The sequence below is a fragment of the Vitis vinifera genome, chromosome 8 (genome assembly GCF_030704535.1).
Source record: "Vitis vinifera cultivar Pinot Noir 40024 chromosome 8, ASM3070453v1".
NCBI classification, from domain to species: domain Eukaryota; kingdom Viridiplantae; phylum Streptophyta; class Magnoliopsida; order Vitales; family Vitaceae; genus Vitis; species Vitis vinifera.
The window spans coordinates 20,928,035-20,943,329 of NC_081812.1; the positions used below are offsets into that span (position 1 = coordinate 20,928,035).

Genomic DNA, 15,295 nt, shown 5'->3' on the forward strand with positions numbered 1-15,295 from the left:
TTTTTTTTTTGTTTTTTCCATTCCAAGAAACAAACTTGATGGCTTTTGGGAAGGAGAAATTACGTCATTGGAGGTAATGGCGGTGGAGAATAATATTTAAAACTAATTTTTGAAATAATATTGACGTGCGCTTACTGCTTACGCTTGGGAAATTTGACTACTTGTACGATAAGGAATAGTAGTTACCTTTTATTTGTCAAAATAAGATAAACGTGTTTTTGTGTACCCAAAAGTTAGACTGCATTTGCTGTTGATGTTAGAAAGTCGTTCTTCACATTTTTAACCATTGAAAATTTTTATAAAAATATCGTAAACACTTTAAAAAATCAATATAAAAATTATTCTTATTATGATTTTGAGTATAATATTTTATATAAAATTAAATATTGGATGTGAGTTGTTATGTTATCTCATACGAAAGGTTGTGACACATCATTTATTTCTCGTATATATAATATTTGGTTTAGAGAATACTTTAATTTTCTAAATTAGAATACAAATATAAAGATTTATGCATTAAACGTTGAAATTATTTTTTATTTTTTTATTTGGGAAAAGCGTGTTTACATCCCCTCATAAAAAAAAACATATAAAACATAACAACCTAATTTTAAAAAATAATAATAATTAGTTAAAATGGGTGAAATAATCACTATATTAATGAATTCAATATTTTATATGTTTTTTTTAAATAACTCATTTTTAACATAAATGTTTTTTATTATTTTAAATATTTACATATAGTTTTAAAATAAATTATTATTTTTACAATAAAATAATAAAGACATTTATGTCAAGATGTGGTAAAAAAAATTATTGAAATGTTAGATTTCCCAAATTAGGTTTCCCATTACCCTTTTAATCAAATAATCTTTTAAAAAATACAAATTTCAAACAATTATTTAAAAATCAATTAACATTTCATACATTTTTTTTTTTTGTTAAACTCACTATTTTTACCATTCAATTATTTCCTTTTAATAATATAGGTATTATCTTTAATCATCTTAAATACTATTTTTTTACATATGCATAAAATTAGAATTATTTATTTAAAAAATTCTCCTTTGTAATTATTTTTATATAGTGTATAGGAACTCGCTTTTCTTTTTTTTCTTTTTTTTTTTATTTCCTTTGAATCAATATCCCATTTGTTCTAGATGCAAAGCATTGAAATCAAGACACTCGTTTAGGGGTTTTGAAAAAAATATAGTATTCATTCAAAATATATTTTTACACATTTACAGTTGTTCATGAGGAGTAAAATAAAATGTTTTTTTTTTTATTGAATTTTGAAATGTCTTGAAGAAATAATTTCAAATTTTAGAATTTATATTGAAAGTTTTTTTAGATTGTCATTAATCTCAAATTGGTTTAATAATAATTATTTTTTACAACTATTTTTATAAAAATAAATAGTTAAAAGTTCTCCAACCCCACATGTTTATTCAAAATCATTCTCCTGTATGTTCTATTCAAAAAATTAAATAAGCTATCCGGTTTAACTCTTTTTTTTTTAAATTTAATTTTTAGAAAAAGATCATTTTAAATTTTTTTAATTATATTAAAATAAATATATTTTGTAAATATTTAAAATATTATAATTTTGTATAACTTATTTTATTGAAAAATATTTTATTATTATTATTATATATATTAAAAATAGAAAAATAAAATTTAATTTAATTTTATATGTGGGGGGAAGGTGAGGCGAGGTGAGACAAAGCAATATCGGAATCCATCCCGGGTTTTAAAAAAATCAAAACCCGCACCAAACCTATTTATTTAAATTCTAAGCCCATGGGAGGGGCATCCAAAAAAACCTGTCCTTTCCTAATTAAAAGGCCGAAATAGTCACCCAGCCTTTCCTCCAGTTGGGCTAAGATTTCTCAGCAAAACCAAACTTTAGCCCAGAAAACCTAGTCTAGGCCCAAGTACACAAAACTCAACCCACCAAGCATGGGGTTGGCTGGACCAAATTTGGGACCAGAAAGACCGGGTTCAAGTTGTAACGAGCCCACATGCAGCTGTTTGATGGAGTAAAAAATATGCGCTTCTATTAAAGTCTAGATCCAAATAGCTTGGACGAGTCCTGAAATATCTATAATCATAATCATCACATCACATGTGAGGGCGGTGCTTTACTCAGTCCACTTTTTGACCAATTATTTAAAGCGGAGTGCGTTATGGAAAACTCCTGCCTTTCCAGGTATTTCCCCTTGAGATCCCTGGTCCATGGTCCAATCTGCCCACCCAAGTCCTAATTAATACGTCTAGAATGTGGGGGTCAACCCTCCGCAATAGACCTGGGTACTTTATAGTACAAATGTTTGGTTAAAAGATTTTTTTATTATAGCCATCAAACCATATTTACTACTTCCCATATTTTATTTTTCAAAGTTAAACGTAGACTCTCTCTAAAAGAACAAACACATCATCACATCAAGTGAGAATGACATTTTTCTTGTAAAAATCTCCCAACTATATTATTCTTGTACTAAACCTCAACCTAAATTTTAATATAGTAGTTCAAAATATGAGTTTGATTTGGCAAATGGCAATTAAAGACTCAAGTTTGTACAAGTCAAAGACCCAAAAATTCACGATCAAGTTTCCATGGGAAAATGCTATCACTCTAAACCAACCTTACATTTTGATTCTCAACCCCTTTTTGAGTCATCGAAAGAACTTTCTCTGCTTTTTTCTTTCCTGACAAACGGCCTATGTGACTTTGATTTTCTCCGAATACTTCAAATTAAGAGGAAAGAACACCAACCTTTACCATTGACCCAGTTCACACCTTCTCTTGGCTGTTCAATCCGGAATACTGATTCCAAATCTTGCAATGATGATGGCCCAAAGTAATATTCCCAATAAGCTTGAAGTTCAATCTGATTCAGGGAACGAAGCCGAATTAGAAAGCCTGGAAAGCAGAAACAGAGGAGGAACAGAGCCCAACAAGAGACTGAACAAGTTGAGATCAATCAAGCTCCCGAAAGTTCGAAGCTTCAAGCAATCCAAGAGATGGGTGAATTCTCGATCTGATCGGGTTTCCTCCATTTTATCCGGCAATCAAGCAACCCCACAAAAGCTTTCGCCGATCCCAATGTCGGATGCTTCCCCCAATTACATGAAGGCCACAAGCTGTTCCAGTGCCAGGAAGGAGAATTTTCAGGCAAGTCCACGTAATTCTGAATCTAGTTTTGGAAGCGTTGATTCAAATTGGGGGAATTCGAATCATCTGAAACCAAACGTTGCCCTTTTGGGGCAAAAATCAGTGAGAGCTTTAACAAGGAGATCTAGTTTTAAACCCATGAAGGGTTTAACAAGAATGTCTAGTTTGAGATCAAAGAGGTCTTTAATGAAGAAAAACTCTGGAGGTGCTGAGATGAAGAGGAAACTGAAGAAGTCGAGATCAATCAAGCTCGCAGGCTTTGAGAGCTTGAGACTGCCAACAGGAAGAGCAAAGAACCAGTACGATCGACCTTCTATTATTTCAGCCGGCGATGCAGCAACCCCGCGAAACCTGTCTTCAACAAACTCTTCTGATTTGAGGAAGGTGCATTGTCAGGCAAGTCCTCGTAATTCTGGATCTGGTTTTAGTAGCAATGGTCAGAATAGGAAGAATTGGGTTATTTTGAACCCAAATTCGGGCTCTGGTCAGAAAACTTTCATGAGGAAATCTAGTTTGAGACCTGTGAGGATTTTAACAAAAATGTCGAGTTTGAAACCCAGGAGGCCTACTGTGAGGAAACACGATAGAGCTACTTGTTCTTCCACTCTTAAGAATTCCAATTTCCCTCACCATGTTGAGCTCCATTCAGGAGGGAGTGAATCTGAGAGAATTTCAGTTATGAAGGTTTGTCCATACAAATATTGTTCTCTTAATGGCCATTGCCATGCACCTTTGCCTCCGTTGAAGCCTTTCTTATTGAGAAGGAGGCGTATGTTGAAGACCCAGAAGACCATGAAACGACATTTCAGTGGCTTAGAGAAGGAGATCCAGGCATACAAGATGGCGTTTAATATCGATACCAGCAGAGCAGGCTCCCCGACAGCAGAAAAGGCTGGAGAGGATTTTTTTGTAGAAATCTATGCTAAACCTAGCGGCAAGTCAAAAGGTGAAGGCGCACATGGTGGAGATGGTGAAGCCAAAAGTGACTCCGGAAGCCTTGATGAGGTCCTGCTTGGTGAAACATCATATCCTCAAATAGGTATGGAAGAGAGTCCAAGCCAACTCAGTCATTTTCAAGCAGCAAACTGTTCAAACAAAAAGGGGTCGGATGAATCAGTTTCTGAAGCCACTGATAGAGACTGGAAAGAAGAGGAAATTGTGGCATCCAATCTTGATAATGAGTCCCATAATTCCAATGTCATTGATGATCAACCAGATTCTGTTGTGTTCTGTTCGCTGGAGGGAGAAGGGCCTGGCTTATGCAACAAGCCCTCCTCAACGCTGGATGATACTGAAAGCACAAGTCATGAGGAAGTTGCTGTGGGTGGAAATGTCTTCCAAGAAGTCCATGAAGAATTTGTTTCCGTTTTGAACTCAGAATCCAATGAGGGTGGTTCTGAATCAAATGGTGAAAAGGCTGATGATTTAACCATTGCAACCGGTGAACCATCCAGCCCATCTAAAAGCACACAGCCATATGATCATCTGGAATCAATAACAATAAATGGTGTCGTCCATTCAGCCTCTACTTGTGGCCCCTTGGATAAACTGACTGAAGGTGGTGAAGAGAAGCATGGAGTTTCTAAGCTGGATTATGGATCCCTTCGAGGTTGTTCTCCAGCTGGAGACTCTGAGCTCCCATGCAACAGTGATGAGGCCATTGAAAGTCAGTTGGAAAAACAAAAGTTTATCAGGATGTGGCGCTTGATATATCAACATGTAGTATCAGGCACTGCTGCAAAGGTCAGAACACAGCTAAGTCTTGATGGAGCGGAAGGAGAAAAACAACAGGATGAGGCTGACTCAGTGGTCAATGGTGATGCTTGCCAGGATTTCTCTGAAACAAATCCAGATATGGAAGATAATGGTGCAGACTGCCAAAAGATTGAACTCTGCCAAATTGATGCCATTAGGCTGGTAGAAGAAGCAATTGATGGAATCCTCCTTCCAGAAACTCAAGACAACTTATCTGATGATCACTCAGTTACCAGTGACACAAATTCAGACCAGGAGATCTCAGAAACAAATCATGGTAAAGATAAGGAACGAAACATCCCAGCTTCCCCCAGTCCAGCAAAAGATGGCTTCAGAGAACTCAACGAAATCCATGGTAGAGTAGCAGATCCAGAACAAACATTGCTCAAACATGACAATACTACCGTCCAAGTACGTGAGAAAACAATTTTCAAGGTGGAAGACAAACCTAGCCAGAAAATGCGCAAGAGCTGGAGCAATCTGAAAAAGGTAATCCTCTTGAAGAAATTCATCAAGGCAGTAGAAAAGGTGAGCAAATTCAACCCACAGGAGCCACGATACTTGCCCTTGCAGCCCAAGTCTGAAGCAGAAAAAATATACCTAAGGCATCAAGAGATGGAAGGGAGGAAAAGTGCTGAGGAATGGATGCTTGATTATGCACTTCAACAAGTTGTTTCTAAACTAACTCCAGCTCGGAGAAGAAAAGTGGCACTGCTTGTAGAGGCATTTGAAGCGATCAGCCCACTGCAGGATATTGAATCCCCCTTGAAGCCTACTGCAGCAGTTCCTTTTCATGGAAAACCAGTGCAAGCCAGTATTAGTTCCTCAGGTCAAGGTGGGGAAGAAACAGGCAAAGAAAATGATGGTGGAAGTCACCCATTGACCCTGCTCGGTCCTGAAGTGAGGCTCAAAGAATGTGCAGAACAGACCAGTGATTCTCTTACTGTGGCACAGAATATTCCAGTTATATCTCCTGATCTCCAGGAAACAAATCTAGATTGTTTTTGCCCTGAAACAGAGCTGGAAAAACCTGTTTCTGTAGCTGCTGATTCAGATGGGAAAGGAGAAGAAATTGCTGCTTCCAGTCTTGATAATGGGGTGGATAATTCCACCCTCACTGCTGAGCAACCTGATTTTGCTGGTGCCTGTTTACCAGAGATCAAAGATTCTGGATTGTGTGATAAGTTTGCCTTCAAAACAGAAGATAATGGGAGCACCTGTTGTAAGGAAGTTCAAGTGGATGGAGAGATTCTGCAAGATGTCCATCAAGAAATAATTTCAAGTTTGAAGTCTGAACCTTGCAATTGCAATTTTGAAGCGAATGGCAAACATCTTGAGATTGGTAATTTCACTGATGAATCATTGGGCATAAATAAAAGTCCAATCCAAGAGGATTCTGAGGGATGGACCACAATCAACAAGGTGGTCTCTTCAGCTTCCGTTTGTGATTCAGTGGAGGAACAACGTGTGGTCAATGAAAAGATCAATGGAAGTCTTGATCCAGACTATGGATACCTTCGAGGAAATCCTTCACCTGGAGATTCTGAACCTGAATCCAATACCGATGTCACCTACAGAAACCAGATGGACAAACAGACACGTAACAGGATGTGGTACCTGATATATCAGCACGTAGTATCAGGAATTGGAGCAAATGTTGAAAGCCATGGACTTCTAGATGATGTCAACAAGACCCTTCCTCAGGGTGCCTCCGAAACAGATCAGAATAAGGGTATGGAAAATCATGATGCGTACTGTGAAGACACTGAACTCCGCCAGAGTGACGCAATTAAGCTGGTACAAGAAGCAATTGATCAAATGCTTTCACCTCAAAGCGAAGACCACCCACTGGATAATCCTTCAAGCACCGGTGTCATAACTGCAGAACAGGAGCTCTTAGGAGAGAATCAGGTTGAAGGGAGGGAACTGAGCATCTCAGCTTCCAACAGTTCTGCTGAAGATGGGTCCAGAGAATTTGACAAAATAAAAGCGAATCATGATAAGAAAGAGGATCCAGAAGAAGCGTGGGTTAAAGCAGATAATATCACAACCCCAAAAGAAGAGAAAACAGTATCAAAGGTGGGGAGCAAATCTAACCAGCCAGTGTCCAAGAACTGGAGCAACCTGAAAAAACTAATCCTCCTCAAGAGATTCGTCAAGTCGTTGGAAAAAGTGAAGAAATTCAACCCACGGGGGCCACGATTCTTACCGTTGAAGCCTGACCCAGAAGCAGAAAAAATTTGCCTGAGGCATCAAACAACAGAAGATAGGAAAAACTCTGAGGAGTGGATGCTGGATTATGCACTTCAACAGGTTGTCACTAAACTATCTCCAGCTCGAAGACGAAGAGTGGAGCTGCTTGTGGAAGCTTTTGAAACAGTTACTCCACCATCCCAAATTGAAGCTCAAAAAAGGCACAATGCGGCCTCACGGGCCACTAGTTGGCCACTAAGGTAAGAATAACGGCTGTTTCTTCCTCTCGGATATAATTTTTGGGTGATCCATGTAAGAAAAAAAAAAAAAATATCTTCCGGGCTTCTCTGAGTTTTGTTTTTGATCCGTCTGCAAAAAAAAAAAGGTGGCCAATTGTAAGTTTGTAACTAATTTATTTGTCATTGTGCCATATGGTAGGTGGCTTTGTGGTTCAATACTCAATAGTGAGTGAAAGGTATATATATAATAATAAGATTTCTGTAATTTTCAGAGCATATAGAAGTCTACATTTTGTGGGAGAACAAATGGAATGAATGTGTTTTCTAATTTGTATAGTTTCTTCAAGAAGATTAATGAATTATTCTCTATGGTTCTTGAATGCCATGCCAAATTTACAATGTCATTCCCCAACCTAAACAATTTCTCAACATTTGTCCATATTTCATTCGTGGCTTCTTGAAAAAAGAATACCTACCATTTTACATATGGTGCCATTGAGTCCGTTAGGACAAATTGCTGGTACATTTTTAGCATTTTTCTAATTAGTGCCAGACATCGGTGAGTTATCATCCAAAACATCCAACCATTTTAATGTTTTATTTTATTTTTTTTGGCTATTAACAATTCCGAGAATCGAGACCGAATCATGACTAATTCACAGTTTTTTTTTTAAGTATACAATAGTTTTAAAAAATAATTTGTAAATAAAGTTTTCATACAACCTAAATAAAATAAAGCAAAAATCATCTCTTAAAAAAGACAATATTTAAAAATCTTTATAAAAAAATTAATTCCAACAAAAAAAGAGATGATTTGTAAAAGTTAATTTTAAAAGGAAAGATGGTTTCTAAAAAAATGATGTTAAATGTTTTTTTTAATTTTTTATTAATATTTTAGCTATAAAGTATTTTAATGATAAAATTATTATAAATATATATATTGTAAAATTAATTGATTTTGCGTACTAAATTCATATTATAATTGATATATTATTTATAAAAATATAAATTATGTTTATCATCTCATATTAAAAAAATTATTTTATATTAAATTAATTATGGTTAAAATATATTTTAGCCTTTATCTCAAATATTAACTTTTAATTAATTATTATTAAAAATATAAATTAATTTAATTCTATACTATTTTTATTTCTATTATAAATAATAAATATTTTAATTTTTAAACTTTATTTGTTACTTTCTTATTTCTTTTCATTTTTCAAATTAAGAAAAAAAAATATTTTCAATTTTATTTTATTTGAGTTTATAATTTTTTTTAAACTTCCGTGCCCTTATTAAAGATCCCTTAACTCACATAGGCTCAAATATCTAGAATGCTAGGAGATGGATTCTATTGTAGAAAGTAGAATCCCAACCCAACACGATTGCAAATCAAGGTCATATTTCTCTCTCTCCATTCATATTTCCAAAGTCTTTTCCTTTTCAAGGTTTCAACTCCGTCTTCCTTCTTTGAGTTCCCATGGCTGGCCAACTATATTTCTTCTTCCCTACCGACTTCTATTATCCTAAGCCACCCTCTGTTAACACCGACAATGCCAACAACCTGTCTGTTCCTTCTCACCATGTCCCAAAAAGCGTGGACCATCAACAGCCCAAAACTCTAGTACACAGCGAGGTGCAGTCCGACAACTTTGAGAAACAACCATCATTCTCGCCAGTACGTTGCGCAGGTAGTTTCCACGCAAAATTAAGAGTGCAGAATCTACAACAGAGACTGTCGTGGCACATGGGCAGTTCGCCTTTCTTGATTGATACGAATCACAGAAGAGCTTTCCAGGAGGCCACCTTTAAGGTTTAGGTTTCATCGGATGTAGTAGCAGAGTCAAGAGTCTTGTTTTTATAACGGATTCTATGGAATTGAAAGATGTCTGCAGTAAATGAGTTAAAGTGTTTTCTTATCTCCCTTCCAAAAATCAAGGTTGGGAATTTTGTGTTCGGTTATTAATGTTTTGTTTGGTTTTAGAAAAGTTAAAAGAAAATCAAGATTTGGAATTTTGTGTTGAGTTATTAATGTTTTATTTGGTTCCAGGAAAGTCTGAAAAAATGTAAAAGGAAGAAAATAATAAAGTAATATATATATATATATATATGTATATATATTTAAAGTCAATAAATTATACTTTTGAAAATTTTAGGCATCATTAACATATTTTATGTTTTTTTTAAAAAAAAAAATTACCTATTAAAGAAAAAAGAAAAAAATAATAATGGGAGGAATATGTTTGATGGATAGAAATCGTGATTCATGGGAGGAACTCCCATTTGGTTAATGAAAAAAAAAATGGGGTGGGGTAAAGATCAACTTTTGTGTTCTTGAAATTACAAAAACAATTCAAATGGTTTAATTCTCAATTGGAAGCATCATCAATAAAAGCCCTTTAACTAATATTGTTCCAAAATAAGCTTTTAGTACGAAAGACTCCAAATCCCAAATGAGATATTAATTTCTTAAGTAAGTTAAAAGGAAATTAATATTTTAACTTAAAATAATTTTTAATGTTAAGCGTTTTAATGCTTTTAGTACTTTTATTGATATAATTTTCAAATAATATTTTAACTACATGATTATTGATGTGATTATATGGAATATTCAACTTTAATATAAAAAATTAATATTTAATTAAATTAATAATATTTTTATAAACTCAAATATTAATTACCCTAAACTTGAAACATGTGCCCCTAGTCATCTCTTTTATTTACGGGTTCAAATCTTATCTTTCATTTTTAAAAATGTGTCAATAATATTTTTAATTAAAATTATTTTTTAAAATTCAACAAATAACCACCTTTATCATGGATTCCTTTTTTATCAAATAGATGTTACTTGAACTCAAAAACCAATTAAACTCTAATAAATAAACTTCTAAAAGTTTTAATCACTAACCTACACTAACTCTACCTTCTAGTGATTGGATAATTAGTAATCCAAGTTCGATTGTTATCATATATATATATATAGGTATTTCTCTAAAAACAATCATATTTTGTTATTGTGGTATGAAAAAGAATTATCTTTCAACTCTTTTATCATTGCTCTCTCTCTCTCTCTCTCTCTCTCTCTCTCTCTCTCTATGATGATGATGATGATGATGATGATGATGATGATGAAGATAAACAAAGACATGGATGTGATCAGAATGGCTCAAGAAAATAAGAGAAAAAGGTATGACAAAACTATAGAAGTTTTTTAATTTCAAGTTTTAATATTCATGCTTTTGTTTATTTTAATCTATTGTTTCAATCAATTCTATACAAGAAGACAACATATTATTATGAACTATCGCAATTTTAATGGTTGTTTTTGGATATGATGTATTGTGCGTCATTCAATCCAAGCATAATTATTTTAGAACTATGATTGGGATTTTTATTTTTTTTTATGTTGTTAGGAAATTTCTTGATATTATTTTGATTTTTTTTATGTTGTTTGAAAATAGAAAAAGAATCAAAACAACAAAATAAAAAAAAGAATTAATTTTTCTAAATAATATTTCGTTAAAATATTTACATAATTTTTTTTTGTTAGGAAATTTCTTGATATTATTTTGAATTTTTTTATGTTGTTTGAAAATAGAAAAAGAATGAAAACAACAAAATAAAAAAAGAATTAATTTTTCTAAATAATATTTGTTAAAATATTTACAGATTTTTTAATTTTTTTTTTTTATGGATTATGTTTATTACTTGAATTTGCCGGTTCCATATTTTGTAAACAAGATGTAACACATGCACACCTATCCATTTTTAGAATATGTTTTCTAATCGAATAAGTTAATATATTTATAAATGATCTCAATGTATTTATTGTTTAGGATAATGAAGAGGAAAAGAAGTTTGAAGATGAATCTTGAATCTTACTATATACCAAAACAAAATATATCAAATCCAAAAGGAGAGGATGCGCATTTCATTCATAAGGCAGATTATCAAACCATTGGTGTCGCTGATGGTGTTGGAGGTTGGACTCAGAGGGGTGTGGATGAGGGGAAATATGCACGGGAACTCATGAAGAATTGTGTCCTCGCCCTTGATAGTGAAAATAAAGGGGTTGTAAATCCAATGATGGTTTTAAATGAAGCCTATTTCAAAACTAAGGCTCCAGGATCATCTACTGCTTGCATCATAACACTTACACGGGACAATGTACGTATTCTAATTAATTTCTGAAGGCAATACTATGTTATATAGAAAAAAAAATTATATTTCAATATTGGGTTTTAACCATTATTATTTGTCATTTTACAGTATTTGCATGTGGTGAATGTGGGAGATAGTGGATTTATGTTGTTTAGAGATGGAGAAATGGTATATAAATCACCAATACAACAAAGAGGTTTTAATTGCCCATATCAATTGGGAAGAAGCAAGGGATCTGATCGTCCAAGTTCGGCAGAGGTACATAAATTTGAAATTCACTCCAATTTTCGTGGTCGATTAATTAATTATTTTTTTCATAATTAAATCTTATGCTTACAAATATTAATTTGATGTATAGGAGCTTAAAGTTGCAGTAAAGGAAAGGGATATCTTAGTTGTTGGAACCGATGGTCTATTTGATAATATGTTTGTAAGTGAGATGAAGGAAATTATAGGTAATGTAGAGAAAGAAGGTTTGACACCAAAAGAATTGGCTTGGACGTTAGCAGAGTTGGCTTCGTATAATTCATTAGATAAAGATGGAGACACCCCATTTGCACAAGCTAAAAGATTTGCAGGATGTGGACAAGACAAAGGTGGCAAAGTCGATGATATTACCGTTATAGTTGCTTATATTGTACTTTGAATAGAATCATTATTACCTCCAGAATCAATGAAATCATTTATAAGGATGTAATTCAGTTCATAGAATTGATTTTAGTTTAGAAATGTATTTTGTATGATTCTAAAAGGAATATGTATAAATATTTGTCTAATGATAATTTTGATAAAGAAATTAAGCTTGATACGAGAGGTGTTAAATACGTTCATCTCATTTTTCTTTACATCCATATAATTCTTTTAAATAAAATTCATATATTAAACAACCAAATCACTCATATCAATCATTTTTTTTTTCTAATTTTTTTTTATATCAATTGTTTTGTGAAATAAAAACAAATGATTAAAAATTATTTTCTTAATTCAAAAAAGAATGGAATTAAAAAATTCATGTCAATCTTGGTTGAATTTAACTTAAAATGTTAGCAACATTAAGTTTAGAAGTTTTTAGAAATGAACAAAATGATTTAAGAACAATTTACGAAGTCTTGAATTTAACTTATAATATTAGTAAATGTGATATGAAAGTTTTTAGAATTGAACAGAAGTCTTGAATTTAACTTATAATATTAGTAAATGTGATATGGAAGTTTTTAGAATTGAACAAATGAATTAAGAAAAATTTACAATGTTCCAAGTATTTTAAGTGCTTAATGTTTTGTTCAAATAGGTTTCCTCCTATTTATAGGAATTAGTGGAATTCTGTGAAATTGTTGATAATTTCTTATCATTCTATAAGTTAATGTTACCAAACTATCTCAAGCTCGAAGAAGAAGAGTGGAGCATGCTTGTCATTTCCACCCTTTCCAACCCAAACAATTTGTCCATATGTAATTTGTTGGTCACTTCTTGAAAGAAAGAATACCGACCATGCTATGGTGCCATTGGGTGGGTTTGGACAATTGCTGGTTCATTTTCAGCATTTTTCTAACTAGTGCTAAACATGAGGGAGGGGTCATCCAAGCCATCCAACCACTATACTACTTTTGAGGGTTGCAATCTATTCTTTAAATTTCATTCATTTGCTCATTGTCTTTTTGGGCTATTAACAATTCCGGGGAGGAAAGGTGTTTCTATTTTCAAAAATAGCAATGGGCTCAGAATCCTAGAATGCCAGGAGATGGTTTCTATTCTAGAAAGTAGAATCCCAACCCAACACGATTGCAATTGCCTAAGGCCACATCTTTTTGACAGGAATCAATAAGAAATATTTTCATGCTGTCTATAAATCAAGGTTAATTTGCTATTTCTCTATTCATATTTCCAAAGTCTTTTCCTCTTCAACTCCCGTCTTCTCTCTCCGAGTTCCCATGGCTGGCCAACTATATTTCTTCTTCCCTACCGACTTCTATTATCCTAAGCCACCCTCCGTTACCGCAGAAAATGCCAACAATCTGCCTGTTCCTTCTCTCCATATCCCAAAAAGCGTGGACCCTCAACAGCCCAAAACTCTAGTACACAGAGAGGTGCAGTACGAGAAGGTTGAGAAACAGCCACCATTCTCGCCAGTACGTTGCGCAGGTAGTTCCCATGCGAAAGGAAGAGTGAAGAATCTACAACAGAGACGGTCGTGGCAAATGGGCGGTTCGCCTTTCTTGATTGGTACGAATCAGAGAAGAGCTTTCCAGGAGACCACCTCTAAGGCTTAGGTCTCATCGGATGTAGTACCAGACCAGAGCATTGTTTTTATGGATTTTACGTAGAGTGTATAACGGACTCTTTGGAATTGAAAGATGTCTGCAGTAATTGAGTCTAGTGTTTTCTTATCTCCCACTCAAAAATCAAGATTGGAATTTTGTGTTCAATTATTAATGCTATGTTTGATTAGAAAAATTTGAAGGAAAATACTATATATATAATTAAGTTTTTATTTTGTTTTAATTATATTTATTTATTTTTATATCTTTTATAATATAATAAAAAAATATTTTTAAATTTTTTTTCTTAGTACTTTTTTTAGAATCAAATATAATTTAAGAAAATTATATCTTTTAGAATTTTAGGTGTCATCAATATATTCTCTTTTTTTGTCCATTAAAAAAAAGGAAAAAAAATCTTTTCGTTAACTAAGAGAATCATACTTTTGAGGATCAAATTTTTCCCCTAATGTCCATCCCATTAAAATTATAGATAATCTCATATGAATTAAATATATTATATTATTTTATAAAAAGTGTTTTCATGTTAAATATATAGAAAAATATTGATGAAAGTTATTGTTATAAAAAATATTACTATTCTTATCATAAATGGTCTTTTTTTTCTCCGAGGATATTGGGAGCTTTTAATCAAATATCACTACCAAAAATTGTTATTATATTTTTTAAAAACTTTTTCTCATAAGGGGTTAAACATTATAAAGTAAGTTTCTATTTGTAATTCCCTTTTAAATATTTTAATATTCTTTAAAACAAAAAAAATAGAAAAAAACATTTGACGATCAAAAATAGAAATAGAAATAGAAAAATAAAATGTTTTAGGAAACATCTTTTAATTGTTTCCCTTATTTCTAAAAGATTATTTTAAAAATTGATTATATAAATATGAAGAATTACTAAATATAAAGAATGACATCTAAAAATTATTTTTAAAATTTTAAATTTTCAAACAAATTTTTATTTTATAAAACATCCTAAAATAATTTTGAACTAATTTTAAAACACTTTTTAAAGATAAAATATGTATCCCAAAACATCCTAATTATTTCTTTTTTCAGGGGTAGTACTCTTAAATATCTTCCCTTCTGGTAAGTTTTTTTTTTTCTTTCTGTCTATTAACAATTCCAGGGTGGAAACCGTGCCCCCTTTTTAGAACATAGAAATCCAAACCCAAAGGAAGAGCTAATTTGACTAACATAGGCTCTGAAATCTAGAATGTCAAGAGGTAGTTTCTATTCTGGAAGGCAGAATCCAAACCAAACACGATTGCAATACCCTGAGCCCCAAGTCATGATCTTGCTTTCCTATAAATTAAGGTGAAAGATTCCAAGTCTCTATTCATATTTCCACGGTCTTTTACCCCCTTCACTTTCGTCTTCTTTGTCTTAGTTTCAATGGCTGGCCAACTGTACCTCTTCTTTCCTACTGATTTCTATTATCCTAAGCCACCCTCTGTTAATGGCGAAAAGGCTAACAACCCATCTTTTCCT

The 15,295-nt window shown here is 32.9% G+C and overlaps 2 protein-coding genes across 2 annotated transcripts; both read left to right on the plus strand.

Annotated features, from left to right (window-relative positions):
- Positions 1–2,499: 2,499 nt before the first annotated feature.
- LOC104880127 (calmodulin binding protein PICBP) lies at positions 2,500–7,638 on the plus strand. Its single transcript, XM_010655633.3, has one exon. It carries the CDS (start codon positions 2,846–2,848, stop codon positions 7,385–7,387), a length of 4,542 nt encoding a protein of 1,513 aa, XP_010653935.3. The 5' UTR covers positions 2,500–2,845; the 3' UTR covers positions 7,388–7,638.
- A 3,567-nt stretch (positions 7,639–11,205) lies between these two features.
- LOC100248710 (probable protein phosphatase 2C 55) lies at positions 11,206–12,188 on the plus strand. Its single transcript, XM_002274420.5, has 3 exons — positions 11,206–11,532; positions 11,635–11,784; positions 11,885–12,188. Exons 1-3 carry the CDS (start codon positions 11,206–11,208, stop codon positions 12,170–12,172), a joined length of 765 nt encoding a protein of 254 aa, XP_002274456.5. The 3' UTR covers positions 12,173–12,188.
- The last annotated feature ends 3,107 nt before the right edge of the window (positions 12,189–15,295 follow it).

Excerpts from the sequence above, each read along its gene's own strand:
- LOC104880127 (XM_010655633.3), top strand. The coding sequence starts at position 2,846 with ATGATGATGGCCCAAAGTAATATTCCCAATAAGCTTGAAGTTCAATCT.
- LOC100248710 (XM_002274420.5), top strand. The coding sequence starts at position 11,206 with ATGAAGAGGAAAAGAAGTTTGAAGATGAATCTTGAATCTTACTATATA. Across the intron at positions 11,533-11,634 it reads TAACACTTACACGGGACAAT|TATTTGCATGTGGTGAATGT; the intron begins GTACGTATTCTA and ends GTCATTTTACAG. Across the intron at positions 11,785-11,884 it reads ATCGTCCAAGTTCGGCAGAG|GAGCTTAAAGTTGCAGTAAA; the intron begins GTACATAAATTT and ends TTTGATGTATAG.